This window comes from Suricata suricatta, chromosome 3 (assembly GCF_006229205.1).
Source record: "Suricata suricatta isolate VVHF042 chromosome 3, meerkat_22Aug2017_6uvM2_HiC, whole genome shotgun sequence".
Taxonomy (NCBI): Eukaryota; Metazoa; Chordata; class Mammalia; order Carnivora; family Herpestidae; genus Suricata; species Suricata suricatta.
The window spans coordinates 170,502,461-170,530,341 of record NC_043702.1 but is presented as its reverse complement, the minus strand read 5'-3'; the positions used below and the strand labels follow the sequence as shown (position 1 = coordinate 170,530,341).

The window sequence follows — 27,881 nt, the reverse complement described above, 5'->3', positions numbered from 1 at the left end:
TAAATCAACATGGATGTAAGGAAACTCAAAACAGAATACAAACAGTAAAAAAAATCAAATTTAAGGGGCGTCTGGTGGCTCAGTCAGTTAAGCAACCAACTCGATTTCAGCTCAGGTTATGATCTCATGGTCATGAGTTGGAGCCCTGAATCCGGTTCTGGCAGTACAGAGCCTGCTTTGAATCTCTCTCTTTCTCTCTCTTTCTCTCTCTCTCTCTCTCTCTCTCCTGCCCTGCCTCTCCCACTTGCTCTTTCTCTCAAATAAATAAATATGCTTTAAAAAATTAAAAGCCTCTCAGTTGTATGTGACTTGAAGCCAGGGAAAACTGGCTTAAGCAAAACAGTGAATTCATTGGACCGTGGTGTTTGTTATCCATTCTTGTGTAACAAATTCCAGAACTCAGGAGCTTAAAATAAGCAGTTTTTTAATCTCACACTTTCTGTGGATCAGCAATCCAGGCCCAGCCTAGCTGGTGTCTCTGGCTAGGGATCCCTCACAAGCTCTCATCAAGGTGTCCCCCCTGCCCCAGGGGCCAGTGCCAGCTGTCTCACCCCTGTGGCACTCAGCAGCCTCAAGTCCTCATCATCTGTTGGCAATGACATCACTTTCTTGTTGGGTTTTGACTGGTGGTCTCCCTGGCTCCTTGTCTTGAAGTCTTTAGCTCACAACGTAATACCTGGTTCCTTGAAAAGAGAGCTGGATGTAAGAGAGAGAGAGAGAGAGAGAGAGAGAGAGAGAGAGAGAGAGAGAGCAAGATGAAAGACACAACCTTCTGCAACCTAATCTCAGGAGTGACAGCTTATCACTGCTGCCACATTCTACTCACTGGCAACAAGCTACTCCATCCATGCCACACTCAAGAAGATGTGATCACAGGGACTCCTGGCTGGCTCAGTCAGTAGAGCATGTGACTTGCTCTCGTGGTTATGAGTTTGAGCCCCACAGTAGGTGTAGAGATTACTTAAAATATCAAAAAGAGAGAGAGAGAGAGAGAGAGATGATTACACATGGGCATGAATACCAGGAGGTGGACATATTTAGGGGCCACTTTTAGGGCCAATTTTTTTTAATGTCTTTATTTTATTTGAGAGAGACAGACAGACAGACAGAAAGCAAGCAGGGGAGGGGCAGAGAGAGAGGGAGACACAGAATCTGAAGCAGGCTCCAAGTTCTGAGCTGTCAGCACAGAGCCCAACACGAGGCTTGAACCCATGGACTGTGAGATCCTAACCTGAGCCCAAGTCGGATGCTTACCCAACTGAGCCACCCAAGTGCCTCCTACGGCCAAGTTTAGAACACAAGTTTCTTGATGCTGAAGAAGGTGACTCCCCACATTGATTTGTAAATCCTATGGAGGCTCTGAAAAGACTTGGGACCCCCTACCCCAGCCTCAGCATGTGAGAGGAGTCTGTGGTACCAGATATAAACAACCCTTCCGGCGACACACACACACACACACACACACACACACACACACGCATGCGTGCACAAGCAGGGAGGCTATGATAAGCACTTCCTCTTTCAGCCTGAGATCTGAAAGCAAATCATCATGGAGGACCCAAAGAAACACCCAGATGACTGGACTCTATGGTCCTTCTCCAATAAACCACAGAAGAGTCAGCCACACATACTCTCTCCCTTTCTGTGGACCCATTTCCTCTTCCTGCTCGTAGGTAAGTCCACATTGTGGCTACCACCCATTGCTAGTGGTCTCCCTCTGAGGCTGGTCACATTCTTTGCTGGTAAACTCAGGAAACTCTTGTCTTCATGGTAATTCTGTGGGTTCTGCCTTATTCCCAGCTATGTCTGTGTGTGTGAGTGCATGCATAGTCATACACCATGAGTAGATGACATTCTAGCAGTCTTAAATAACTCTTGGCTCAGACTGTGCTCCTCTCACCCTCACATTTTCTTGCTAAGTGAGGTTGCTCCCCATACAATGTGGATAAAATCCACAGAGAGATACAGAAGTTTCCCTGATGACTAGCCACCCCCCGTTCTTAGGGATCCATGGAACTGCTAGAGCTTCTTTCCACATCCTACCTCGTTTATCTTATATCCCAAACTTCAGGCTTCCCTGAGGATCTGGAGATGGTCTGATGGCACTGGGCTAGGTGTCTTCTCTCTGAATGTCCTTTTCTCCTCATATCCTACCTCCCCATCAAGGTCCAAGTCCTGCAAGTCTCTGGGAAACGTCTCTCAGCAGCATAGGCAGCAGGCAGAGCTGACCCCCTACCCCAGGGAGGGTCTCAACCCTGATGTGGTGGCATCTACTGTCCCTCTGGTAATTCTGTTTTCCCCAGGGCCTTGGAGGAGGGCACTGTAGCATAGGGACCCAAAAGTAGTGGGAATAGGAGGGGTGGGCAGTGAGAGGAGTTCTAGAAGAACTCCCAGATGCACATATGGGGGGGAGGGGTCTAGACGCCAGGGCTGAGTTCAAGTCTGACCTCTCCTCATTTTCCATTTTCATTTTTGCTCACTATAAAAACATCAGAAGCACCAGGACTCTTTATATCCATACCCAGCTCTTGGGGTGCTTCTTGGTCTTGCTGGGTAAACCTAAAATTAGCCAATGCAATGTCACCCAGACCTCAGATGACCAACAAGACAGAGAGGCATCTCTCTCTGCCTAGCTCCACCAAACGGGATGACCTCAAACTTCACTGTTTTGGTCTAACAGGGAGTTACTTTGAGGCTTTTGTGTCTCCAAGGAGTAGTTTCAGGAACTTAGGAGACAGTAGGTGTTTTAGTACATCAGAGAGCAAGAATGTCCTGTCCCCTTTTTGGAGAGCAAGAATTTGTGTCCCCTTCAAGGTCCTTCCCCCTGGACTAAGAATCAAATTAACATGAGACAGATTAACAGGAGAAAATAAGATTTAATAGTGTATATATGGGGAATCCAAACAGATATGGAAATTTCAAAGACAGGCAAAATGAGGTGTGTAGGTCATCCCAACCTAAGGAGAATGGGACAGAGGTCTGGGACGGCAGAGGGAAGGTAAGTAGTTCACAGGGCAATATGGAGAAGAACAGATGTTCACCATGCCATACAGATAGGTCACGCAGATCAATTTTATCTCTGCTAGTAACCTTTATTCCGGGAAAGACCCCCAATTTAGCCTCTTCTTTGTAGTTAAGGGAGGGGCAAAGTTTCTCTTGAGCCCCCATGGTCTTGGTTACCTTCAGCTCAGAATAAGCTTCATGCTGAAGTGGCTTACCTTGGGGCAGCCTGTCCTCGGCCCCTACAAGAATCAGAAACATTTGAAATTAAAGCCTTGTTTCATTATTTCCTAGCTGTGTGAGTCTCTGCTTCTTAAGTCTAGAATGTGATTAGTAAATTGTATCATGCAAGACGCTCGTGTAGATTAAAAAGGATATATGTAAGTGCTTGGCACATAGTTGGTGGAAGCTGATTGTTACAATAATCACTAAGTGGATTCAGTTATGCAATCATTGAACACAATTTTATTATTTGCCAAATGGTGTAGTTCAAAATAAGATGACTGATCCCTGGGACGCTTGTTGTGCAGCATTGTTTGCACCAACAGCAACAGGGTTGGACCTGTGTGAACCACATCCCTTTCCCCTTCCTGACAGTGTGGGGACCTTTGCTGATCTTTGATGTGAAGAGAGCTGACCAACCCTGTGATCTCAGGCAAATAGTTAAAACTCATGAAATTTTAGCTCTTCATCTGTAAAAAAAAAGGGGGGGGCTAATCATCAGGTAATTTTGAGGATTGAATGAGGTGATTTCTACATGCTATGACAGTCATAAACAGTATCTTCCAGATGGGAAGAACTCTCTGTCAAGCAACTTCAAGCCAGCATCAAAACCAACCCAGTTTCTGCCTTCTGACTACCCCCAAAAATCACCGGAACTGACCTAGCCCTGCTTGCCCAAGGTCCCTAACCCCACAGGCAAGCGCCTCTCCACAAGGTCCAAGTGCTTGGCTGATGGGGGATAGAGAACCACCCCCCCACACACACACCTGGTCTGCACCAATCTGGGTGTCTCTTCTTTGTGTCTGCATAATTCTGTGCCCTCTGGGTGTTCAGAACATACCTCAGCCTTTTTCCATCCCTCCAGGCTGTACCTGGGCTTTCCTCTCTCTAACACTTTTTACTTATTTTTCCACCCAGATTGCCGGAGTAATCTGGGTCCTGAACCCATTTGATTTAGTCTGGAATTTTCAGAGGACTCTCCAGAGCCTCAGAAGGCCTTGAATCTAGGAACCCAGGCTGGGGTCACTCAGCAGAAACTCACAGGGCCCCAACGAGGAAATGAGCTGCCTCAGGCAGGTGCCAGACCTCTGGAAGCCATGGAAACAATGTTTATCAGGGATCTGGGGCTTTCCTGAGATGAGGCCATTAGGAGTAGAATCAATGCTATTTACTATTCCCACCCCCAAACCTTGTTCCTAAGGACAGACCAGATCTCCCCGGCCAAGGCAAAGCCAGTCTGAGATCCCCTGGACAATGAGGGAAAGAAAGAGTAAGATAGATGCTCCTTTTGTTGCTAACATTTTATTATGAAAATTCCTAAACACAGAGAAAGCCTGAAAGAATTGTACACCGAGCACTCACATGCTTCCCACCCCAGATCTACTCATGGTTTCATTTCACTTCCCTTTTCGCACAACCTATCCATCTATCCACCCTGCTAGGCATCCATCTTCCCATCTTATTTTTTAAAAGATGCTCCTTTTTTTTTCCCTCTTTTGTTCTTTATGATTTACAGCAACCTGATTTTATTCTATCTCTACCATATCCATATCCAAAGACGACATAGATATGAACATTTCTGTCATTATCAATGAGTAAACTGATTCTCAGAGAAATTCAAAATTCACCCAAAGTCACAAGGCTAATTTCCCTGTTGGGACAGAAACCTAGAAAGTCTGTTTCACTGATTATTGTAGATGCATTCATGGGAGAGAGTGAATGAAAGTTAATTTAGGGAATGAATGAATGATTTTGTTAGGCAACAAGCCTAGAGGGAGGAGGGCCGGAATTTCATTTCATTTCTCAACCTCTGGGATTTATTCCCACTGTGTTTTTATGAATGAATGAATGAAGGCTGACTTAAGCAGTCCAGCTGCTCCTCCAATTCCCTCTTCTGTCTTCGCAGGACCAGAAGCCTCTGGAAATGACTCCACTCCAACAGCGGTGCCAGGGATTCTAGGGGGCTCAGTGACTTTCTCCCTGAGCATTCCAATAGGCACAGAGATTGAGCACGTGGTCTGGAATGGTCCCCAAGGCACTCTTGGTATAGTAGTCCCAGGAAGGCCTATCATCATTATGGACAAAAGCTACCAGAACCGACTGAACTCCAGCTGGGACCACTCCTTGTCTATCAGCAACCTGACTTTGAAAGACGCAGGCTCCTACAGAGCCCAAATAAACCACAAGAATTTTGAGGTCATCACTCATAAGGAATTTACCCTGCATATCTATGGTGAGCTAAAGAGAGCTTCTGTGGGTTTTGATCTTTTTTTATGTTTATTTATTTATTTTTGAGGGGGGGGGGCGGAGCAGAGACAGAGAGAGAGAGAGAGAGACAGAATCCCAAGCAGGCTCCATGCTGTCAGCACAGAGCCTGATGCAGGGCTCAAACTCACAAACCATGAGTGAGATCATGACCTGAGCCAAAATCAAGAGTCAGACACTCAACCGAGGGAGTCACCCAGGTGCCCCTGAACTTTTTTTTTAAAGCAGATTTTTTTTCTCTCTCTCCAGTAGTTTATCCCTCTAGGACAAATAGGACTATCTTGTTGGTCATTTTCATCCAGTTTCATAAATACAGATGTCAGAGTGAAAATACAGTCAAATATGTTTAAAGGCTATTTGTATTCTCTTTTCTGTAACTCTGTTATAGTATCCTTTACCCATCTATACTAGCTTGCTAGGGCTGACCTAATCAAACACCTCAGACCGGGTGGGTTAAACAACGAAACTTATTTTCTCATGGTTCTGGAAGCTGGAAGTTCAAACTCAAGACGTTAGGAGGTTGGGTTTCTCCTGCTGCTAATAGGCTTGCAGATAGCTACCCTCTAGATGCTTTTTCATATGGTCCGAACAAGAAATGAGAAGCTAAGAAGTGTTCTTTTAAATAAATTGCTTACTGGTGAATGTCTAATCCATATAAGTCATTCTTATTTTTAAGTTTTTTATTTTAATTCCAGTATAGTTAACATACAGTGTTATATTAGTCAGGAGTACAATATACTAATTCAACACTTCTACACGTTACTCGGTGCTCATCAGTATAAGTGTAACCCTCATCCCCTTCACCTATTTCACCCATTCCCCCTCCAAACCTCCCTTTGAGTGACCAGAAATTTGTTCTATAGAATTGAAAGTCTGTTTCTTGGTTCTTTACAACCCCATTTTAGCTTAATTATCTCTCTTTTTTTAAGTCTGTTTATGTGTTTTGAGAGAGAGTGCGCTCGAGGGCACCACAGGAATGGGAGGGGCATAGAGAGAGGAGAAGAGAGAGAGAGAGAAGAAATCCCAGCAGGCCCCTCACTGTCAGTGCAGAGCTCAGTCCCACGAACCATCAGATCATGACCTGAGCAGAAATGAAGAGTCGGACACTCAACTGACTGAGCCACCCAGGGGTCCCACTCAATTTTCTCTTTAAAGGCTCTGACTCCAAGTTCAGTCACATTCTGAGGTACCGGGGATCAGGACTTCAACATATGAATTTTGAGGGGACATCACCCAGTTCATAATAGTCTGCCCTCTGGCCCTCCTAAACTCATTTCCTTCTCATATGTAAAATACATTCACTCCATCTCAGCAGACATTCCATTATCAGTTCTAAGTCCAAAACCTTATCTAGATCTCATCTAAAGCATTATCGGTGAGGTGTAACTCATCCTGAGGCAAAATTCCTCCCGAGCTGTGAAGCTGTAAAACCAGTCAAGTTTTCTGTCTGCACACTGGAATGATAAGATAGTCATAGGGTAGACATTCATATTCTAAAAGGGAGCAATAGAAGAGAAGAAAGGGGTCATGGATCCCAAGGAAGTCTGCGATCTAGCAGGTCAAATAATCTCCTTTGGCTCTATGCTCTATCCTCTGGGCTCCCTAGGTGGCAGCCCCACCTGCTTGGCCCTGGGCAGCAACCCTGACCCCTGGAACCAAGAAGGAAATCACTCCACCAACTGCCCCTGGGTCTGGGCCTTCTAGCCAGGGTGGCAAGGGCAGTGGCAACCCTATAAACCCCTGATCTGTTCTTGGGGCTAGTCTTCCCTCTTCTGCAGGATAAGGAATGATCTCAGCTGACTAGCTCTATTGGTGCATCCTGTAGAATCCCACAAGTATGACAGTCTTCATTTGTCCTATCTCTGTCGCTTCAGTCCAGGCTGAAAATGTTTCTGCTGAGATAGCTGACTAAATCCATGAGTCACACTGTAATCTCTTTTTTTTTTTTTTTTTACTTTTTAAATTTATTTTAGTGAGAGAGAGACAGCATGAGCAGGGGAGAGTCAGAGAGAGAGTGAGACACAGAATCTGAAGACAGACTCCAGGCTCTGAGCTAGCTGTCAGCACAGAGCCTGATGTGGGGCTCAAACCCACAAACTGTGAGATCATGACCTGAGCCAAAGTCGGATGCTTAACTGACTGAGCCACCCAGGCATACCTAAATGTGCTACTTTCTACAAAACACTATAATGCATTTTTTCTAAATACTTCACCACTCTATGACAAGTGTCACACTTCCTCCATTTCCAATAACATGTCCTCACTTCTATCTGATAATCTCACCAGAAACACCTGTCGGGTTCATATTTCTACCAATATTCTGTTCATGATAATGCATGCGTAACTCTAGGACAACGGAAGCTTTCTCTACAGCTCTCCTCTCTTCTTTCTGGGCCCTTACCAGAATCAACTTTAACATCCATATTTCTGCAGTCTCTTGAGGACGATCTAGCCTTTTTCCAACACGACTCAAAACTCTTTCGATCTCTATCCATCAGCCAAGTCCAAAGCCACTTCCACATTTTTCGGTATTTGGTACCCGTTTCTGGTATCAAAATCTGTACTGGTTTGCTAAGGCTGCCATAACAAAGTACCGCAGACAGTAACTGTAGCAACAGATCCTTACCTCCTCACAGCTCTGGACACCAGTCAAGATGGCAGCAGGTTGGGTTTCCTCTGAAGCATCTCTCTTTGGCTTGCATCTTCTCTCTCTGGGTTCTCACATGGTTGTCGTTGTCTGTGTTTTCTGTGTCCCAGTCCCCTCTTCTCAAAAAAATTTTAATGTTTATTTTATTTTTGAGAGAAAGACAGAGAGCACTTGGGGGAGAGGCAGAGAGAGAGAGAGAGACCCAGAATTCAAAGCATGCTCCAGGCTCTGAGTTGTCAGCACAGAGCCCATCGTGGGGCTCAAACTCACAAACTGTGAGATCATAACCTGAGCCAAAGTCAGACACTTAACTGACTGAGCCACCCAGGGGCCCCACAGTCTTCTCTTCTTATAAGAATGCCAGTCATATTTGGTTAGGGACCATTCTAATGACCTCATTTTAATTTAATGACTTCTCTCTCCAAATTCAGTCCTATATCCAAATAAAAACATATTCTTAGGTACTTGGAGTTAGGGCTTCAACGTATGAACTTTGGGAAGACACAATTCAGCCGATGACACCATCTTTTTATCAGGCAGAGTTTTTAAAATTGATTTGTAGAGTTCTCTGCATATATTAAAGAAGTGGAATTCTAGGCAGAGAATAGAAATAGAGCAAATCAACTCTATTGAATCAATGATTGATTCTATAATGAATCAATATGCATGACATACAATTTCCAAGATAAATTGTTAATTTTTAATTCCAGCATAGTTAACATACACTATTATATTAGTTTCAGGGGTACAGTATAGTGATTCAGCAATGTTTCAACACTTCAATACAACACCCAGTGCTCATTGGATGAGTAATTTTCAAAAAAAATGTTTATTTATATATTTTTGAGAGAGAGAGCACACATGAGTGGGGAATGGTAGGAGAGGTGGGGACAGAGATTCTGAAAGGGGTTCTGCACTGAGACCAGAGAGCGTGATGCTGGACTCAAACTCACAAACCATAAGATCATGACCTGAGCCAGTCAGATGCTCAACCCACTGAGCCACCCAGGCGCCCCCATCGAAAATGTACTTAATCCCCTTCACTTAGTTCACCCATCTTCTACCCACCTCCCCCTTGGCAACCATCAGTGTGTTCTCTGTAGTGAAGCTCTGTTTTTTGGTTTGTCTTTTTTTTCTTTGTTCATTCTGTTTCTTAATTTCCACATATAAGTGAAATCATTTGGTATTTGTTTTCCTCTGACTTATTTCATTTAGCATAATACTCTCTAGAACCATCTAATGTTGTTACAAATGGCAAGATTTCATTTTTTATTATGGCTGAATAATATTCACATATCTTCTTTATCCATTCATCTATCAATAGACCCTTGGGCTGCTTCCATAATTTGGCTATTGTAGATAATGCTGCAATAAACATAGAGGTGCATAGATCTTTTCAAATTAGTGCTTTCAGATTCTTCGTGTTAATACCCAGTTGTGGAATTACTGGATCATATGTTAGTTCTATTTTTAATATTTTACGGAACCTCCATACTGTTTTACATAGTAGCTGCACAAGTCCGCTTTCCCACCAACGGTGCACAAGGTTCCTTTTTCTCCACGTCTTTACCAACACTTCTTGTTTCTTGTGTTTTTTTGTTTCAGTCATTCTGACAGGTATGAGATAATATCTCATTGTGGTTTTGATTTGCATTTCCCTGATGATTAGTGATGATGACTGTCTTTTCTTTTTTTAATATCATTTATTCTGAGAGAGAAAGAATAATCAGGGGAGGGCCAGAGGAGGAAGAGAGAGAATCCCAATGGTCAGCAGAGTCATAAGATTTTGACCTGAGTCAAACCAACCAACAGATGTGTCTGTTGGCCATCTGGATATCTTCTTTGGAGAAATGTCTGTTCATGTCTTCTGCCCATTTTTTTAATTGGGTTATTTGATTTTGGGGTGTTGAGTTGTATACGTTCTTTATATATTTTGGACACTAATCCTTTATCAAATATGTCACTTGCAAATATCTTCTCCCGTTCAATAGGTTCTTTTAGTTTTGTTGATTGTTTCCTTTGATGTGCAGAAGCATCTTATTTTGATGTAGTCCCAAGAGTTTATTTTTGCTTTTCTTGCCCTTGGCTCAGGAGACATATCTACAAAAATGCTGGTATGGCCAATGCTAGAGAAATTACTAGCTGTGCTCTCTTCTAGGATTTTTATGTCTTAAAATTTCACATTTAGATCCTTAATCCATTTTGAGTTTACATTTGTATATGGTGTGGGGCGCCTGGGTGGCTCAGTTGGTTAAGCATCTGACTTCAGCTCAGCTCATGATCTCATGGTTCTTGGGTTCGAGCCCCCTGTCAGGCTCTGTGCTGACAGCTAGCTCAGAGCTGGGAGCCTGCTTTAGATTCTGTGTCTCCCTCTCTCTCTGACCCTCCTCTGCTCATGCTGTCTCCTTCTGCCTCTCAAAAATAAATAAAAAATGGAGTGCCTGGGTGGCTTGGTTAAGCAGCTGACTTCAGCTCAGGTCATGATCTCACGGTGCTAACCGTTTGCTCAGAGCCTGGAGCCTGCTTCTGATTCTGTGTCTCCCTTTCTCTCTGACCATCCCCCGCTCATGCTCTGTGTATGTCTCTCTCTCAAAAATAAACGTTAAAAAAATTAAAAACATTATATGTATATATATATGTATTTGTATATGGTATAAGAAAGTGGTTCAGTTTCTTTCTTTTGCATGTAGCTGTTCAGTTTCCCCAACACCATTTATTGAAGAGATTGTCTTTTTCCCATTGCATATTCTTGCCTCCTTTGACGAAGATTAATAGATCATATAATCATGGGTTTATTTCTGGGCTCTCTATTCTGTTCCATGTATCTATGTGTCCATTCTTTGTGCCAGTACCATACTGCTTTGATTACTAAAGTTGTGTAGTATATCTTGAAATCAGGTATCATGATACTTCCAATCTTGTTCTTCTTTTTCAAGATTGATTTGGCTATTCAGGTTCTTGTGTGATTCCATACAAATCTTAGGATTGTTTGTTCTAGTTCTGTGAAAAATGCTGCTGGTATTTTCACAGGGATTGCATTAAATCTGTAGATTGCTTTGGCAAATGTGGAAATTTAGTAATATTTGTCCATCCAACCCATGAGCATGGAATATCTTTCCATTTATTTGTACCACCTTCAATTTCTTTCATCAGTGTTTTATGGTTTTCAGAATACAGGTCTTTCACCTTCTTGATTCAGTTTACCCCTGAGTATTTTATTATTTTTTGGTGCAATTTTAAATGAGATCTTTTTCTTAATTTCTCTTTCTGCTGTTTCATTATTAGCATATAGAAATGCAGTGGACTTCTATATATTGATTTTATATCCTGCAACCTTACTGAATTCATTTATCAGGTCTAGTGGCTTTTTTGGTGGATTCTTTAGGGTTTTCTATACATAGTGTCATTTCATCTGCAAATAGTGAAAGTTTACTTTTTATTACCAATTTGGATACTTTTTTATTTCTTTTCGTTGTCTAATTGCTATGGCTACGACACACAGTACTAGTTTGAATAAAAGTGGTAAGAGTAGACATCTTCTCTTGTTCCTGACCTTAGGGGGAAAGCTCTCAGTTTGTCGCTATTAAGTATATGTTAGCTGTGGGTTTTATATATATGGCCTATATTTTGTTGAGGTATGTTCCCTCTAAACCTACTTTGCTGAGGATTTTTATCATGAATGGATATTGTACTTTGTCTAATGCTTTTTCTGTATTTATTGAAATGATCAGATGCTTTTTATCCTTTCTCTTGTTCATGTGTTGTATCATGTCATTTGATTTGTGAATATTGAACCACCCTTGCATTCCAGGAATAAATCCCACTTGATCATGGTGAATGATTTTTTTTTAATGTATTGTTGGATTTGGTTTGCTAATTTTTTTTGAGGATTTTTCTTCCTATGTTTATCAGAAACATTGGCCTGTAGTTTTCTTTGTTTGTAATGTCTTTATCTGGTTTTGGAATCAGGGTAATGCTAGCCTTACAAAATGTATTTGGAAGTTTCATTCCTCTTCCATTTTTTTGGAATAGTTTGAGAATAATAGGTATTAACTCTTCTTTGAATGTTTGGTAGAATTCATCTGTAAAGATGTCAAGTTCTTAACTTTTGTTTTTTGGGAGTTTTTTGATTATTGATTCAACTTCATTGATGGTAATGAGTCTGTTCAAATTTTCTATTTCTTCCTGATTCCATTTTGGGAGGTCACTTAAATTTGAATGCATTCTTTTTTTAATTTTTTTAATGCTTTATTATTTATTTATTTATTTATTTATTTATTTTGAGAGACAGAGAGAGACAGTGTGAGCCGGGAAGGATCAGAGAGAGAGGGAGACACAGAATCCGAAGCAGGCTCTATACTCAGAGCTAGCTGTCAGCACAGAGCCCCATGCGGGGCTCAAACCCACAAACCCTGGTATCATGACCTGAGCCGAAGCCGGACGCATAACTGACTGAGCCACCCAGGCGCCCCTGAATGCATTCTTTACTCCTCTCCCTCCCACATTTTAGGTATATGGTGCCATACTTTACATCTTTTTATTTTGTAAATCTTTTGACTGATTTCTATAGATAAATTTACTTTCACTGCTTTTGTGTTTCCTACTTTTCTTACTCCTACTCTGATCTTTCCTTTCCATTCAAAGAGTCCCCTTTAACATTCTTGTAGGGCTGGTTTAGTAGTCATGAATTGCCTTAACTTTTGTCTGGCAAACTGTCTCCTTCTCCCTGCCCCTCCCCTGCTTGTGCTCTGTCTCTCTCTCTCTAAAATATAAATAAACATTTGAAAAAAAATTTAAGTAGCAGCTTTATGAAGAAGAGGCCCTGGAGTTCCCTGCAGTGCAGTGTCCTTTGTGCACCAGAACTTAGAGCTTCAGGGGTGTCTCCTATGTGTGTTTGTATACCCTGCTGTTGTGGTTGAGCCACTTTTGCATCTGCAATGACTGTCCTTGCCTGTTGTGGACAGAGTTTCATCCTTGTATTGTTAGTGGGCCAATCTGGGGCTGCCTGGACTTGAGTTGAGGTCAGACCAAGCATTTGCCCTGTCTGCAGTAGCACTGAACTGCTGGGTGCTTTCCTTGTTTTGTTTCCTGAAAAGCTTTCACTGGTGGGCAGGGCCTGCGGTCAGACCAACTGTCTGTCCCCAGCCCATTGCTGGCCCCTGCTGGCACTGCTTGCATACTGCCAGGCTTGTGGCAACACTTTGGATGGGCTCCATCCAAGAGCACATAAGAGGGGGCAGGACCACAAGAGAAAGCAGGGGCAGGCTTGGCAACATTATCAAGGTTTGCACCAATTGGCTGCAGAAGGGGGTCTGTAGCCAATGGGACCCGGCAGGCTGGGTTGGAGGGGACAGATCTACCAAAGCAGTGGGGGCGGGAGATGAGTGTGGAGGGCAGGATACCTGGTGTTAGCAAGGTTTGTGCAGGTCTGCTGTGGGAGGGGACCCAAAACAGAGGCATCACTGGAGGGGACGCATCTATGGGAGAATGTGGGCTGGAGTGTGCGCTAGCAAGTTAGGTATTAAGTGTTGGAACTACTCTGGTTTCCACATGTGTCTAGGCTGGGAGGCAGGGGAGGGACATGATGTCCACCACCTCCCTTGTTCTGGAGAAGTCTCTCAACAATCTTTGCCCCAACAGCACACACTCTGAGATTAGTAACCACATCTCCTTCCCACACATTATAGGGGGTTTTCGAGCTGCCTCTTCTATGCTGTATCTGTGAGGCTGTTTGTAGCACAACCTCTTTAAGAGCAGGTACTCAGTTTCCCCTCCCCCTTCCAGAGCTGAGCCCACTGACTTTTAAAGTTCCACGTGTTAGGGCACCTGGATGGCTCAGTCAGTTCAGCATCCAACTTCAACTTAGATCATGATCTCACTGTTCATGGGTTTGAGCCCTTGTCGGGCTCCGTGCTGACAGCTTGGAGCCTGGAGCCTGTTTCACATTCTGGGTCTCCCTCTCTCTCTCTGTCCCTCCCCCGCTCATGCTCTGTCTCTCTCTTTCTCAAAAATAAATAAACATTAAAAAATAATTTTTAAGTTCCAGGTGTTAAGCCTCACTGATTGTAAGAACTCATGAAATTAGGCCTCACTGGTTTTCAAAACTAAATGTTATGAGGACTCATCTTCCCTGTGTGAGCGTCTGTTTCTGTCCCCTCCCTCACTCCACCTCCCTTGGACAGTCCTGTGGGTCCATTCAGCTCCCAGCTGCATCTCTACCCTTCCTACCTTCTTTGATGTGACCTCTGTTATACATTTAACTGTGGAAAATTTGTTCTGTTAGTCTTCGGGTCATTTTCTGGGTTATTTACATGGATGTCGGTGCTTCCTAGTTGTATCCGTAGGACAAGGTGAGCTTAGGGTCCTCCTACTCTGCCAACTTCCCCAGAAATCCAAAATGTTGTTACATTTTTTAAAGGGTTACAAACAATATATATAGCATGCTATCATGTATGTATCTATACCCAGAATATTTCTAGAAAAATCCGTAAGAACTGTATAACAGTAATTCCCGGAGAGAGGAAATAGGTGGCTGAGGACATGATAGCTTGCTTCTTAAACTATGTACTCTTTTTTGTATATTTTCATTTTTTGTACTACTAATTCCCCAAAAAAGCAAACTCAAACACACACAAGTACACACACACACACACACACACACACACACACACAAACACACAGTGGATAGGGGAAATGGAACAAAAGGGAAGGAAAGGACTAGGAAGACGTTCTGGAAGCACAATTGGCCATAAATTCAGAGCAAAAGACAAAAGCAACTCAGAACTCTCCAGGCAAAGCTCCCTGCTCCACAGTGTTCGGGACTGACTCATTTATCCATTTATTCATCAAGCATTCAAGAGTAACCTTCATGGGCCAAGCGGGTGTTAAATATCCAGGCACAGGCACTGGCCCTCTCCTCAAGCAGTTCATATACTGATGGGGAGAGGAGTCATGTTGAGTTATGGAAATAACACCTGTAGAGGATTTATAGAAATGTGGAAAAGAGGCACTCAGTCTAGCCTGAGACCTCCCCCTGAAGTACGCTGGCCTCTTCCTTCTGTGCCCAGCTCTTCTACCCTCTTCCCCTTCTCAGCCCTCTCCTGCTGCAGAAGGAATGTGAATAGTCTCCTTGCTGTTGTCCACACAGAGCAGGTGCCGGTGCCTCAAGTCATCCTGAAGTCGGTGAACATGTCTGATCGTGCCTCGTGTAACATTACCTTGATCTGCTCTGTGGAAAGGGCAGGGACAAGCGTTCTGTACAGCTGGACCTCGAAGAACACCCAAGCCTCTGAATCCCATGAAGGCTCCACTATCACCGTCTACTGGATGCCATGTGACCCGGACCTGCTATACAGCTGCACAGCCAGGAACCCAGTCAGCCAGAGCACCTCCACCCCTGTCCGTGCCTGGCAGTTCTGTACAGGTAGGGGCTCCTCTTGGGCCCTCCAGGGGATTCCAGAAACTCTGAGTAGCTATGAACTCTAAACCCCCAGCATTCTTCCAGGACACAGGTGGAGTGGGGAAACAAGAAGACAGGCTTCAAGACCCCCGGTTCTCTACCATCTGGGGCTCGAGAGAGACTGACAGGCCATGTGGGAACTACCAGGGAACTGAAACTCTAAGGATAAGACAGGGAAGGGAAGAGCGTTCGGATGAAGAGATCTGATTTGTTTTTTGCTTGGGTGGGAGTATCCTCAGAAGGGCAAGGAGGGCAGGAGAGGACTAGGTATGCGAAAGGCAGAGCCAGGTGCATATCCTTCTGTGACAAGTGTTCAGCAGGATGCCTCATGAGAGGCAGGGGAAAGGGGTGTGGGCAGGAGAAGATACGGGACTTCAATCTCCTTCAGGCGGGCTGAGGGCTAATAGAGCCAGTGACCTAAACCACAATGTCTCATCTCTGACTGCAGCTCCAGGAGCCTCCAGAGGAGAACCAGCTGGGGAGACAGTGGTGGGGATCCTCGGGGAGTCAGTCACCCTCCCCCTAACGCTCTCGGCCAGTCACTACGTGAACAACGTTGTCTGGATGTTTAACACATCTATTATCACCAAAGAGCTGGAAGAGAGGTTCAAGGATCCTGACGAGAACTCTAGCCAAGACTACTCCCTGGAGCTTGGACAGCTAAAGATGGAGGATGCTGGCCACTACTACGCCTATGTGTGCTCCAAGGCCTCCAGAGTCATCAGCACAAAACATGTCACCGTGCTCGTCTACCGTAAGTTTCTGAGCAGAGTGTTAATCATGAGATACCTTCCCTGAAATATTTCTCCTCTTTGCCACTTTGCCTGCCACCCACTTCCCTCAAGTCTCTCCTTCTACCGAAGTGTCTCAGGTCACTTGGACAGCTATTGTGTCCATACCAGCCGACTTACAGGGGGAAAGATTTTTAACCAGCAGCTGGGCAAAATCCGCCTGCCAATGTCCCCCTTCTCAGCTTCCAGTTAGGTCTCCACCATCTAACTTTCAACACCTGCCCCTGTCTTCCTGCATTCCTTACCAGGTGTACTGGGAACTCTTTTATTTTTTTTTTATTTTTTTAATGTTTTATTTATTTTTGATACAGAGAGAGACAGAGCATGAGAGGGGGAGGGGCAGAGAGAGAAGCAGACACAGAATCGGAAGCAAGCTCCAGGCTCTGAGCTAGCTGTCAGCACAGAGCCCGACGCGGGGCTCGAACTCACGAACGTGAGATCTGACCTGAGTCAAAGCCGGAGGCTTAACCGACTGAGCCACCCAGGCACCCAGGGAACTCTTTTTTAATAAGGGAACAGCTGGTTGGAGTGGAATCAGAGAAGACTGAGGAGAAAGCCTTTAGGGTCCAAAGAATCCCTGACCTGCTGCTCTCCTGAGTGTCATCACATCCCCTGCCTGGGTTTGTGGCATCTAAGGATCTGTGAAAAGTGTCGCTGTCCATGGTCCTGCTAAAGTAGGCTGCAAGACAGCTAGTCCACATCTGTAACAGCTGTGACTCCAATACAATTTTTCAAAGCAAGACGATTAGGTAAAAATATTAATAAGTTGGGAACAACTGATGCTCATCTTACATTTAGATTAAAATGGTTAGCAGTTATTGAGCACTAACTCTGTGTCAGGGCTGCACTCACCTCTCTACACTTTATTTCCTGAGTAAAAATACTTAGATGATGGCACCTCAAAACATAAGCCTTGGAGAGTCTTCAGAAAACATGGAATGCTGTGCTTATTGTGTGGAAGGGTTTGCTTGTCCTTCGCAGGGTACTGTATAGAATGATGTGGTATCTTTGTTTTTCTACTTTTCATTAACTCCTTTAGCATCTGAGCATCAAAGACCCAAGAGTAAAGGTGATATGTCTGAGATTTCATGGCCACTATGGGAAAGACAAGTGCACTCCAAGATGTCTGTGACTCCCGGAGGCTCTTTCTCAGCCAACACACAGCTTCCCGAGCATATTCTGAATGAGTAAAGATGTGGTGACTGCCCAACGGGCAGGCCCGACTCTACATTAGGTCTCTCTCCTCACACAGGGAGGCTGAAGAAGCCAAAAGTTACTGCGAGCCTTGGATTCACTGAGGATGGCATCTGCAGGGTCAGCCTGACATGTTCAGTGGAAGACAGTGGACACAATATCACATACGTATGGACCTTCCTCCAGAAAGGAACTGTCATGTCCCAAGTGGGATCTTGCCTCAATATCTCTTGGACAAGTGATGAAAATCACCCCAACTTCACATGTACCGCCAGGAACCCTGTCAGCAAAAGCTCCCAGTCATTGCTCTCTGGTGACATCTGCTCAGGTTGCCTTGAATCCAGCAGTCTGCGTTCTGAGTGGTTCTTTACGAAGTGCAGTGAAGGAGCGGGTGACAATACTTTAGGGTAGTGCATGCCAATAGAAACGTAATGGGAACCACACATGTAATTTACATTTTCTAATGGCCACATCAGATAAAGCAAAAGCAAGCAAGTAAAATCAACTTCAGTAATATATTCTGTTTAACCCAGTATATCCAAAACATCACCATATCAATATGTTCCCAATATACAATTATTCTTGAGATAATTTGCATTTCATGTTGTACTAAGTCTTTGAAATCCAATAATTTTTTACATTAGCAGCACATCTCAATTCAGATGCCAAATTTTCATGGGAAGTACTTGATCTGTATCCAGATTTCATAAAACTGAGAGTTGAAAAGCTAGATTTACATATCCAAGTTGCTCCAAACCTACTTATTGGGTTTTTCTTTTTTTTTATAAGGAAAAAACATCATTTTTTTCTGTTTTTTATTCATTTCTGAGAGACAGAGAGAGACAGCATGAGCAGGGGAAGGTCAGAGAGAGAGGGAGACACAGAATCCGAAACAGGCTCCAGGCTCTGAGCTGTCAGCACAGAGCCTGACACGGGGCTCAAACCCATGAACCATGAGATCATGACTTGAGCCAAAGCCAGACGCTTAACTGACTGAGCCACCCAGGCGTCCCCTTATTGGATTTTTTTTATGTCTTTTATTTATTTTTGAGAGACAGAGAGAGACAGCGCGAGCAGGGGAGGGTCAGAGAGAGAGGGAGACACAGAATCTGAAGCAGGCTCCAGGCTCTGAGCTAGCTGTCAGCACAAAGCCCGATGTGGGGCTTGAACCCACGAACGTGAGATCATGACCTGAGCCACAGCCGGCCGCTTAACCGACTGAGCCACCCAGGTGCCCCTTATTGGGTTTTTCAATAAGAAATTAAATAGCCATATTTCAATTTCAATTTTTTTTAAATAAAGTAAGCAATTTAGCTCCTGAGTCATACCAGCCACATTCCAAGGGCGCATACCATGGCTTGTGGCCATATACAGGAGAGAGAAGCAAGAAAGGAAGCCCTGGTGGCTCTTGCTGAACGCCAGGCACTAGTCTAGGTCCTCCTGAATTTTAACACAAACTCACAATAATCTTACACAGCAATATTCTTATTATTCTCCATCACATAAAGAAACTGAGACTCAGAAAGGATAAGGGGCTTAAGCGAGGCCACACAACAAAAGCATGATTGAAACCTGCAGTTCTGTGCTCTGTTCTGCTCTATAAAGAAGTAAAAAAAAAAAAGGTTTACCTAGAATGTGACAAGCCTAGGCAGGCTGGCAGATGGATTTAGAGCCCAATTGTGTGGGAATTTTAACTCTGTCTAGAGCCTGGAACTGTGCTTACACCATTCACAAGAGCAGTGTAGTGTGATGGATAAGAGTGTTTTAGAATCAGGCAGCCCGATTTAAATCCTGTTCAGGATGAATTCTGTGACACTGGGCAAGTGGCTCTACCTAGGGACAGTGTCTGTCTGCTATAACTTCTTGCCCAGAGCAATACCTGCTCAGTAAATAGTTGTAGAACGAATGAAAAGGATATTTTCTGCAATAGCATGACATTTTAAGAGGGTAGGATGGTCATTATGCTTTGTCTACTGATTGTTCCAATCTCCGTATCATTATGTATATTAATACCATTCATTTCTTCTTCAAAGGTCATGAGAGAAACATGAAGCTTTACATCGGACTCCCCTTGGTGCTTCTCATTCTTCTGTGCTTTGGGAACTTCCTCTGGTGCATTTGGAAGCGAGAAGGACTGTGTGGGTTTCTGAGACCGATGGCATCTGCCAGCCCTAGACCATATCCCTGGGGCCTTTGGAGGCTTGTCTGTCCTCTCCTGATCCCCTCCTCCTCCTTCTATCCCAAAACCTTATTTTTTCTGCATGATGGAGAGGAGGGTGGCTAGTTGGGACTCTACATTTAGTTACAAATCATTGAAACCCCATTCAAACTACCTGAAAAAAGAGGAAAGGTGCAAGGGGTATGATTTATTGTTTGGAGACTCACATAATCAGCCTGAGGGAAAGGCAGGGAAGGAGCTGGCCTTAGGGACAAACGTTACCAGAGCCTCAAAAATGACCAGAGCTCTCCATCTCTCACCTCTACTTTTCCCTTTGAGCCAATTTAATTCTTTCCTACTGCCCTCAGCTGAGGAGTAGGGGTGGGGCATACCACAACACAGCAATTGGTATCCAACAGACAGATACCTACAGATAGATATGCCACCGGGAAGAGAAATAAGAAGTTTTCCTCCAACTCCAATTTGAAAGATCTCTGATTGGCCCACTCTCAGGTCATGTGACCATAGCTTGGGCCAATCACTGCAGCCAAGGGGATTAGCTATCATGATTGGCAGCTCCCTCAGAATCTGCTATTGCAGTGGAAATGGAGTAGTTTCTGGAAAGGGCACATTGGTTAGAACATATAGTGTCCCTGGAATAATTGCTGATGAGTGGCTACCACAGAGGGGGCAGAGGGATGGCAGGAGGCTCCAGGACTTTCTCCTCAGTTGAAGATAACCTTAGACTCTGGTCACCTTTTGCCGTGGGTTCCCACTCACATCAGGATTCACCTCCTCCCTAAAGCCTTTTCCTTAGCTATGTCCCCAGAAATCTCTCCCCCTCTCTTTTTGATGCTCACAAAATCAGACACCTCTCTTGTCACAGCTCTAATGATACATCTTTTCAACATTGGTTTCTCAGGCTCAACCCCAGCCTCCAGCTCCAGCCAAGCTGAACCCCCAGCGGACACACCAGGTAATACCACTGACGACACAGGCTATGGGGTCCCTGGGCCTGATGGAAGCTCCAAAGCCTGGAAATTTATTTTGTGTGGTGTGCCAACCAGCAACCTAAGTATCACCCAAGAGCTTGCTAGAAATGCAAATCTTGGGCACCACCCCGGAATACTGAGCTCAGGTCTGCATCTTAACAAGGTGAATCATGTACTTGTGAAAGTCTGAGAAATAATGTGGTTTGGGGAAGGAAGGTGGTTTGGGGTACAGAAACCACAGTGGAGATGGACTCCAGAAAGATGGTAACCAAAGCTAGGAGAGACAGCCTGCCTTCTGGGGGCTCTAGGGCTCCTCAGGCATTGGTCACTGATCATCATCACGTGACCGTGGCCTCTGATGAGAATAGAGTTATTTTCCTCATTCTGAGAATGAAGAAACAAAGGCCAGATAGAATGACAAATCTGTGGCAGAAGCACAACTAACACCTAATTAAAATTAAACCTTCGAGACTGTCTCTACACCTATTACCCAAGAGCATGACAGAGGCAGTAGTTTCCCAGTTTCTGAAAAAGCTAAGGAATGCTTTCTTCAAACAAAATACTGTGCGACACCCCGCACAGCACGAAGTGTGTGCAGGTGGACCTGCCCTGGCAGGTGGTGGGGTGGTGAGCTCAGATGCCTGCGTCTTACGTTCCTGCCCTTCCCATCCCTGGCTGTTCTCAATTACCACCTTGAACTCTAAGCTCCGGAGTTCTAAGGAATCCCCAAACTCCACCCACTCAAAAAAAAAAAAAAAACCCCATGTACCCTCTCATAGATGAGATCCCCCAAGGAGATGGAATAGGAGGAGGGACTGGGTGGGAGGCCAGGGGCTCAAGTAACCCAACAGTGCAGGCTTCGCTGAGGGAAAAGTATAACCAAGAGAAAGAGGCCAGGAAATGGGAATCAGGCCAAGTGCGGAGCTTCCCACCAGCCACCTCCTGATAGCTGGCAGGGCAAACCCGGGTCTCCCCCAGACTGCGCCCTCATCCCGTGGCACCCTCGGCACAGGAGCCGGGGAAGGGAGTATTGGAGAAACACTGTTCCCCCTGTCCTTCTGCCTCCCCAGCGCCTTTCCTCTGCTCCCAAGGTCTGCTTCTTTAACGTCTCCGTCATCTCTCCAGAGCCTCCTCTAGATCTTCTGCCACTGCCTAGGCTCATGCTACCACCGATTTTTTTAGTTTTATTGAATAACTTTTTTTTAATTGAAAAGTCATATAGTCACATCGTATACAATTAAATCTCCTTCTGAACCCCAATCTCCTAGTCTCTTCAGAGGTCTCCATTGTTAAGATGTATTTCTAGATCATTTCAGAGCCTTATAATGTATTTACAGGTGTCAGATATATTTGTGCATGTGTGTGTGTGTATGTGGGCGTGTGTGTGTGTGGGCGTGTGTGTGCACCCTTCTTTTAATTACATATATGGGAGCAATCTATAACATTTTTCTGAAACTTGTTTTTTCAACTTAACAGAACCTCTTAGTAATATTAACATACGTATATTATGACTGACTCCCATTTATTCCATCCTACAGATGTGCCTTAATTTATTTAACCAGACCTCATTAACAGATACTCCCATTCCTTGTTACTTCTTCCCTAAAATAGTGAGACAGTTTCCTAACTGGCCATTCCTTCTCCTTTCTATCCCTCCTACTTCTAGAGCAGGTCTGGGGTGCCTGGGTGGCTCAGTTGGTTAAGCATCTGATTCTTACTTTCAGCTCAGGTCATGATCTCTCATCGAGCCCCATATCAGGTTCTCGCTGGGCACAGAGCCTGCTTAAGATTCTTTCTCCCCTCTCTCTCTCTGCCCTCCTCCATTCGTTCACATGAATTCTCTCTCTCTCTCTCTCTCTATATATATATATACATATATATAATATATATACACATATATATACATATATATCTTATTTATTATATAAGAAAATGTAATAAAATATAATATATATTATAATAAAATATAACAAAATAAAATAAGAAGAGCAGGCATAATGACTTTTGTGTTTTGCCAGAGTACCCATCATGGCACTTAGGATGGCTCATCCAATAGGGTCAGTTCTGCTCCCTGAGAGGTGCTAAGTCCATTATGTGTCACATTCCATGAATGTTTACCAAATGAAAATGAGGGCATGCTTGAAGGGAAGGAGGAAGGGAGAGTAGAATGGAACCCCCCTAAGGGAAAATTGGAGAACAACCACTCCTCAGTTCTTTAGGCCTCACCTGGGATAGAAGTCAGAGCAGCTTAGATCCTTTCAAAAAAACAAGAGAAAGGCAGGGGCTGGCATACTTTTTACCAACCCTGCACATGTGTTCAAAACTCACCGTTGGCCACACACTGAAACATGCTCTCCTAAGGGTATGAGAAGCTGGACACTCTTCCTACGACTGCCAAGCAACAGCCTAGGCCCCCCTCTGACAGCAGCTCCGACAGCAGTGGAACAACTGAGCAGGACCAGGAGACAACAGACATGCTTAAGACTGGAAGACACCAGGAAGACACTGGATCTGACTCGGCTTCTGAGAGGCAAGCAGAGTATGACCTCATCACGCTGCAGAATGCACCTGCACCCGGGGCCCAAGACAACACGGTGTATGCACAAGTATTCCTCAACTTGCAGGTGAGCTCCTTTGGTCAGTACACCTTCCCTCCTCCTCCACTTCTAACACCATCCAACATCCTGGATGACTTAGTCCCTCCAAACCGGGAGACAGGACCAGCAGCACATGAGCAGGTAACTGTGGCTCTACTCATGTTTACCAAACATTGGGGTCCCTTGGAGTGAAATAGCTCATCCTTAGCTCCCAATCTTGGGGCATTAATAAGGGAGGTGCCCAGCAGCCAGAAGCACTGTCCCCACTGCACTAAGGCAGCCACCACCCTCTGTGTGAAATCTGAGCCTGTTGGGGCGTCCCCTCTCTTTAGGGGCTGAGGGTGGACAGCTCTCATCTGGTGTGTATGGACGGTCTGATGTTGGTCTGTTACAGGAAAAGATCCTAGCTCCTCAGCAGAAAGAAAGTTCAGCCACAATCTACAGCTGTATACAGACACCTCAGAAGGTGAGAACAATTCTCTCTGTATCCTGAGGCTCCTAAAGTAAGAAATTATTGTGGAGACCATTTTAACTGAAAGTCCTAGATTTCCATGGCAAAAAAGCTAGTCCTGCCCCCTCTCCATCCCTCTGACACACTCTGTGGTCAGCAGAGATGCTTACACAAATATTTCTGATTTACATCTGTTTGGCCGAAGGATGAACATTTCTAATTGAATTAATAATATTTTATACTGATTATCTTAACACTGGCTAGAATGAGAAGCTGTAAACACAAATACTGTATAATCTATATATATTTCTAAATCTATTTCCTTTTTATCTTAACTTTTTCTACAGCTAGTTTTTATTGCTTACTTTGCACCAGGAATTGTGCTAAATGCTTCACAAGTTGTTGATGTTGTTGTTGTTTTTAATGTTTATTTATTTTTAAGAGAGAGAGAGAATGAGTGCAAGCAGGAGAGGGACACAGAGAGAGCGAGACACAGAATCCGAAGCAGCTCCATGGGGGGCTCAAACTCACGAACCATGAGATCATGACATGAGCCAAAGCCGGATGCTTAACCAACTGAGCCACCCAGGCGCCCCCTAAATCTATTTCTAACCCATCTTAATCGACCGAAATGGCAGTTTCCCAAAATAACTAGAAATTAGGCAAGAGTCGAATTCCAAGATGTTTTGGAGAGTGTGCTATTAACTACAACATATTGGTTTGATTGTGATGTTAAAAGACCCATTAATGGTAGAATTTACCATTAAATGATAATAATAACTAATTTTAACATGAAATTTTACAGTTTACAGAACCTTGATATTCTTATGACACCTCTACAAATGTACTGTCATCCCGAAGCTGAGATCCAGAGAAGTAAATTTTGCCTAAAATTATAAAGATAGCAGTTGGACTTTCAGTATTAAAAAACACAAGGAGTTTTAAAATTATCCTGAGTAATCTTAAACAATTAGCCTTGACTTGAATATAGCTTTCTGCTCCACTGAAAACATTGGGTTCCTATATACTTTTGCTTTCAAATCTCCTCCAGAATTCACTCCCTGTTTTCCTCCTTGTTTTAACATGTTCAAACAAGATTTTTTTAATGTGTATTTTATTCATTTTGAGAGACAGAGAACATGCAAGCAGGGGAGGAGCAGAGAGAGGGAGAGAAAGAATTCCAAGCAGGCTCCAAGCTCAGCATGGAGCCCACTGTAGGGCTTGATCTCACGACCCTGAGATCCTGACCTGAGCCAAAACCAGGAGTCGGGTACTCCACCCACTGAGCCACTAAGGTGCCCTCCAAACAAAAATTTAAAAAAGAAAAACCCTCAAAGTTTTTCAGTTATGCTACTTCTCAGTGATTGATGAATCAATCAGTAGCTATTTATTGAACACCTTTTGTTTGCCCAGAACTGAGCTGAGTGACAGAGGGATTCATATATGTTTAAGGCACCATACTTAACCTTGAAGACCTGTTGCCTTATCTGGCTTTTAGTGGAGGAGTGGAGCCAATTCCATCACCTGGAAGGAGAATGAAAATACTCTACATACTACTTGTTATGGGCAGTTCCCAAGGGTTTTCCAGACATTGGAAGTAGAAGATACCTCTGCACTGAGGTAGAGAGGAAAGACTCCATGAAAAAAATATTTGGATTAGACCTTAAAAGATGGATAGAGAGGCACCTGGGTGTCTCAGTCAGCTAAACCTCTGACTTCGTCTCAGGTCATGATCTCGTGGTTTGTGGGTTTGAGCCCCGGATTGGGTTTTGTGCTAATGATGCAAAACCTGCTCAGGATTCTCTGTCTGCCCCTCTCTCTGGCCTCGCACTCTCTCTCTCTCTTTCAAATAAGCTTTTTTTTTCAATAATATTTTATTGTCAAATTGTTTTCCATACAACACCCAGTGCTCTTCCCCTTAAGTGCCCTCCACCATCACCACCACCTCTTTTCCCCCCTCCCCCTTCCCCTTCAACCCTCAGTTCTCAAATAAGCTTTAAAAAAATAGAATTTGCTCAGTAAAAGTTTGTGCAGTTCAACCATCATGGGCCTCCTGTCCTGTCTTGTGGAACGTGGCCTATGCTGAGCCAGTAAGGGACATCACCTATGGCCTTGAGGCCACACCTGTACTTTTCACTGTATTCTCTGGCATGGCCCTCTGTGTTTAGGCCAATACTGGTCAATTTTTTTTCTGGTCAATCTTCAAGTCAGGGGTATCAGTCCCTGCTCTGAGTTTCAGAATGGCCTGGAGTCACCACGTGTCCAGTCAGTCGTGCATGGCTCCCACATCACCCCAGGGACTCTGGACCCTTGCAACCACCCTCACCCACACCCTAAGTGGAAGGCAATACATTTCCTCAGCCAAGGACTTGCCAGAATTTATCCCTTGCCTTCAGAAGTTTCAGGACCAATCCTGATTCTGGGTTCCCTAAGGCTATCATTACCCACTTGACCGGGAACTTCTCACTTATTTTCTGATGCAAGTCTCTGCATGATATTTCAAAGGTTGATGCTACCATCAAGCTATTGCTGGCACCCAGCCTCCCCTACTCTCTGCACCAGCTCACACCCACCTGTTCCTCAGAGCCTTCCCTGAACACTCTCGGACAAGGAGTCCTCAGAGCCCTGGGAACATGAGGCCTAATGGTCTGGACCATGACTTTGATCCATAACCTCTGCCACCTGAAATATCTTTACATCAATGTTTGCCTGGCTTCTCCAGCTGGGCAGAGACCGAGTTCATTAGACCATAGCTTCCTGAGAGCAAGGCCTTTTATTGTCATTCTTGTATCTCCTCAACTTGATGCGCCAAACTGTCGTCTCTCTCTTTTACAGAGAGCTTGGCCAACTTCCCGTTAGGAGAGTCCCCATAAATGCCTGCCATCAGCTTGACGGGTTGCTCCTTTGCTGGGCCAACCCATATGAGTCAGCCTCTCCATCATGGGCCAGTCTTAGCCTGGCCTTACCTCCCTCTCTCACCAGCACAGAGGCGAGGAAGCCAGGACCGCCCAGACTTTATTAACCATATGCTTGCATGTCTTTTGACTCACAGGTGGTGCCACCACCGCAACAGAATGATCTGGAATCTCCTGAAACCTCTACCTATGAAAATTTGACCTGAAAAGAAAACCAGCTGCTGCCTCTCTCCCCGTGGTTGGAGAGGCTTCTGGACGGCGTAGGGCCTGGCGCTCCTACAGACAAAGCACTTCAGAGCTGCATTCAGGGTCTCAGACATGCCTGGACTTAATCCCCCCCCACTTCCTTTCACCCTTATAACATCCCAAGCCTGTGAATAGATCACACACAGGCTCCTTGGAGTCCCTGACCTTCAAGATGCCCCCGCTCCATCCGTCTCCACGCATGCTCAGTCTCCCCTCTCAGTTCAGATGCACCACCACAGAGCTTTGCCAAGGCTGGCCACATGGTTGAAAGGGCCCTGGACCTTCACACCATCTTCTAAACAGGTGCTAAAATGAATCCAATAGATATTCTCACTCATGGGCACAAAGATCTGTGTAAAATCATGTGCACTGCAGAATCTTTTAAAATAAAAGGACAGAGGGGCACCTGGGTGGCTTAGTAGGTTAAGCAGCCAACTTTGCTCAGGTCTTGCTGTTTACGAGTTGGAGCCCCACCCACGTCAGGCTCTGTGCTGACAGCTCAGACAGAGCCTGGAGCCTGCTTCAGATTGTGTGTATCCCTCTCTTCCTGCTCCTCCACCACTCATGCTCTGGCTCTGGCTCTCAAAAATAAACATTAAAATTTTTAAGTAAAAGGACAGAAATAACCTACATGTCCACTTAGGAAGAATCTGGCTAAATGTATGATGGCGTGTCCAGGCAACAGCAAGCGCTCCCATTTTTGTAAAGAAAGGAAAGACTAATATGTGCCAATATGGAACGAACTCTAAGAACAGAAAGAACAGAAGTCCAACACAGTGTGTATCACATGCAACCAGTTGGATAAAAAAGAAATGTATATCAGGGCACCTGGGTGGCTCAGTCAGTTAAGCAGTCAACTCTTGATTATGGCTCAGGTCATGATCTCATGGTTTGTGAGTTCGAGCCTCACTTTAGGTTCTACTCTGGCAGCATGGAGCCTGCTT

At 44.5% G+C, this 27,881-nt stretch overlaps 1 protein-coding gene across 7 annotated transcripts; it reads left to right on the top strand.

Moving 5' to 3' along the window:
- The first annotated feature begins 1,477 nt into the window (after nucleotides 1-1,477).
- On the top strand, nucleotides 1,478-27,814 carry LY9 (lymphocyte antigen 9). Of its 7 annotated transcripts, none has more exons than XR_003907007.1 (10): nucleotides 1,481-1,673; nucleotides 5,129-5,455; nucleotides 15,282-15,557; nucleotides 16,042-16,347; nucleotides 17,637-17,906; nucleotides 19,612-19,716; nucleotides 20,659-20,712; nucleotides 23,154-23,352; nucleotides 23,720-23,791; nucleotides 26,829-26,917. XR_003907007.1 is itself a non-coding variant. In XM_029935792.1 (10 exons), exons 1-10 carry the CDS (start codon nucleotides 1,550-1,552, stop codon nucleotides 26,895-26,897), a joined length of 1,866 nt encoding a protein of 621 aa, XP_029791652.1. In that variant the 5' UTR covers nucleotides 1,483-1,549; the 3' UTR covers nucleotides 26,898-27,814. The 7 variants fall into 7 exon arrangements, 6 of the variants coding, with proteins under 6 accessions (XP_029791655.1, XP_029791651.1, XP_029791654.1 ...); XM_029935792.1 differs by having other exon boundaries at nucleotides 1,483-1,673; nucleotides 23,090-23,352; nucleotides 26,829-27,814; XM_029935794.1 differs by lacking the exon at nucleotides 23,720-23,791 and having other exon boundaries at nucleotides 1,480-1,673; nucleotides 26,829-27,814.
- Nucleotides 27,815-27,881: the final 67 nt, after the last annotated feature.

Coding starts and splice junctions, on each gene's coding strand:
- LY9 (XM_029935791.1), top strand. CDS start 1,550: ATGGAGGACCCAAAGAAACACCCAGATGACTGGACTCTATGGTCCTTC. Junction 5,456..15,281: donor ATTTACCCTGCATATCTATG/GTGAGCTAAAGA, acceptor TTGTCCACACAG/AGCAGGTGCCGGTGCCTCAA. Junction 15,558..16,041: donor TGCCTGGCAGTTCTGTACAG/GTAGGGGCTCCT, acceptor CTCTGACTGCAG/CTCCAGGAGCCTCCAGAGGA.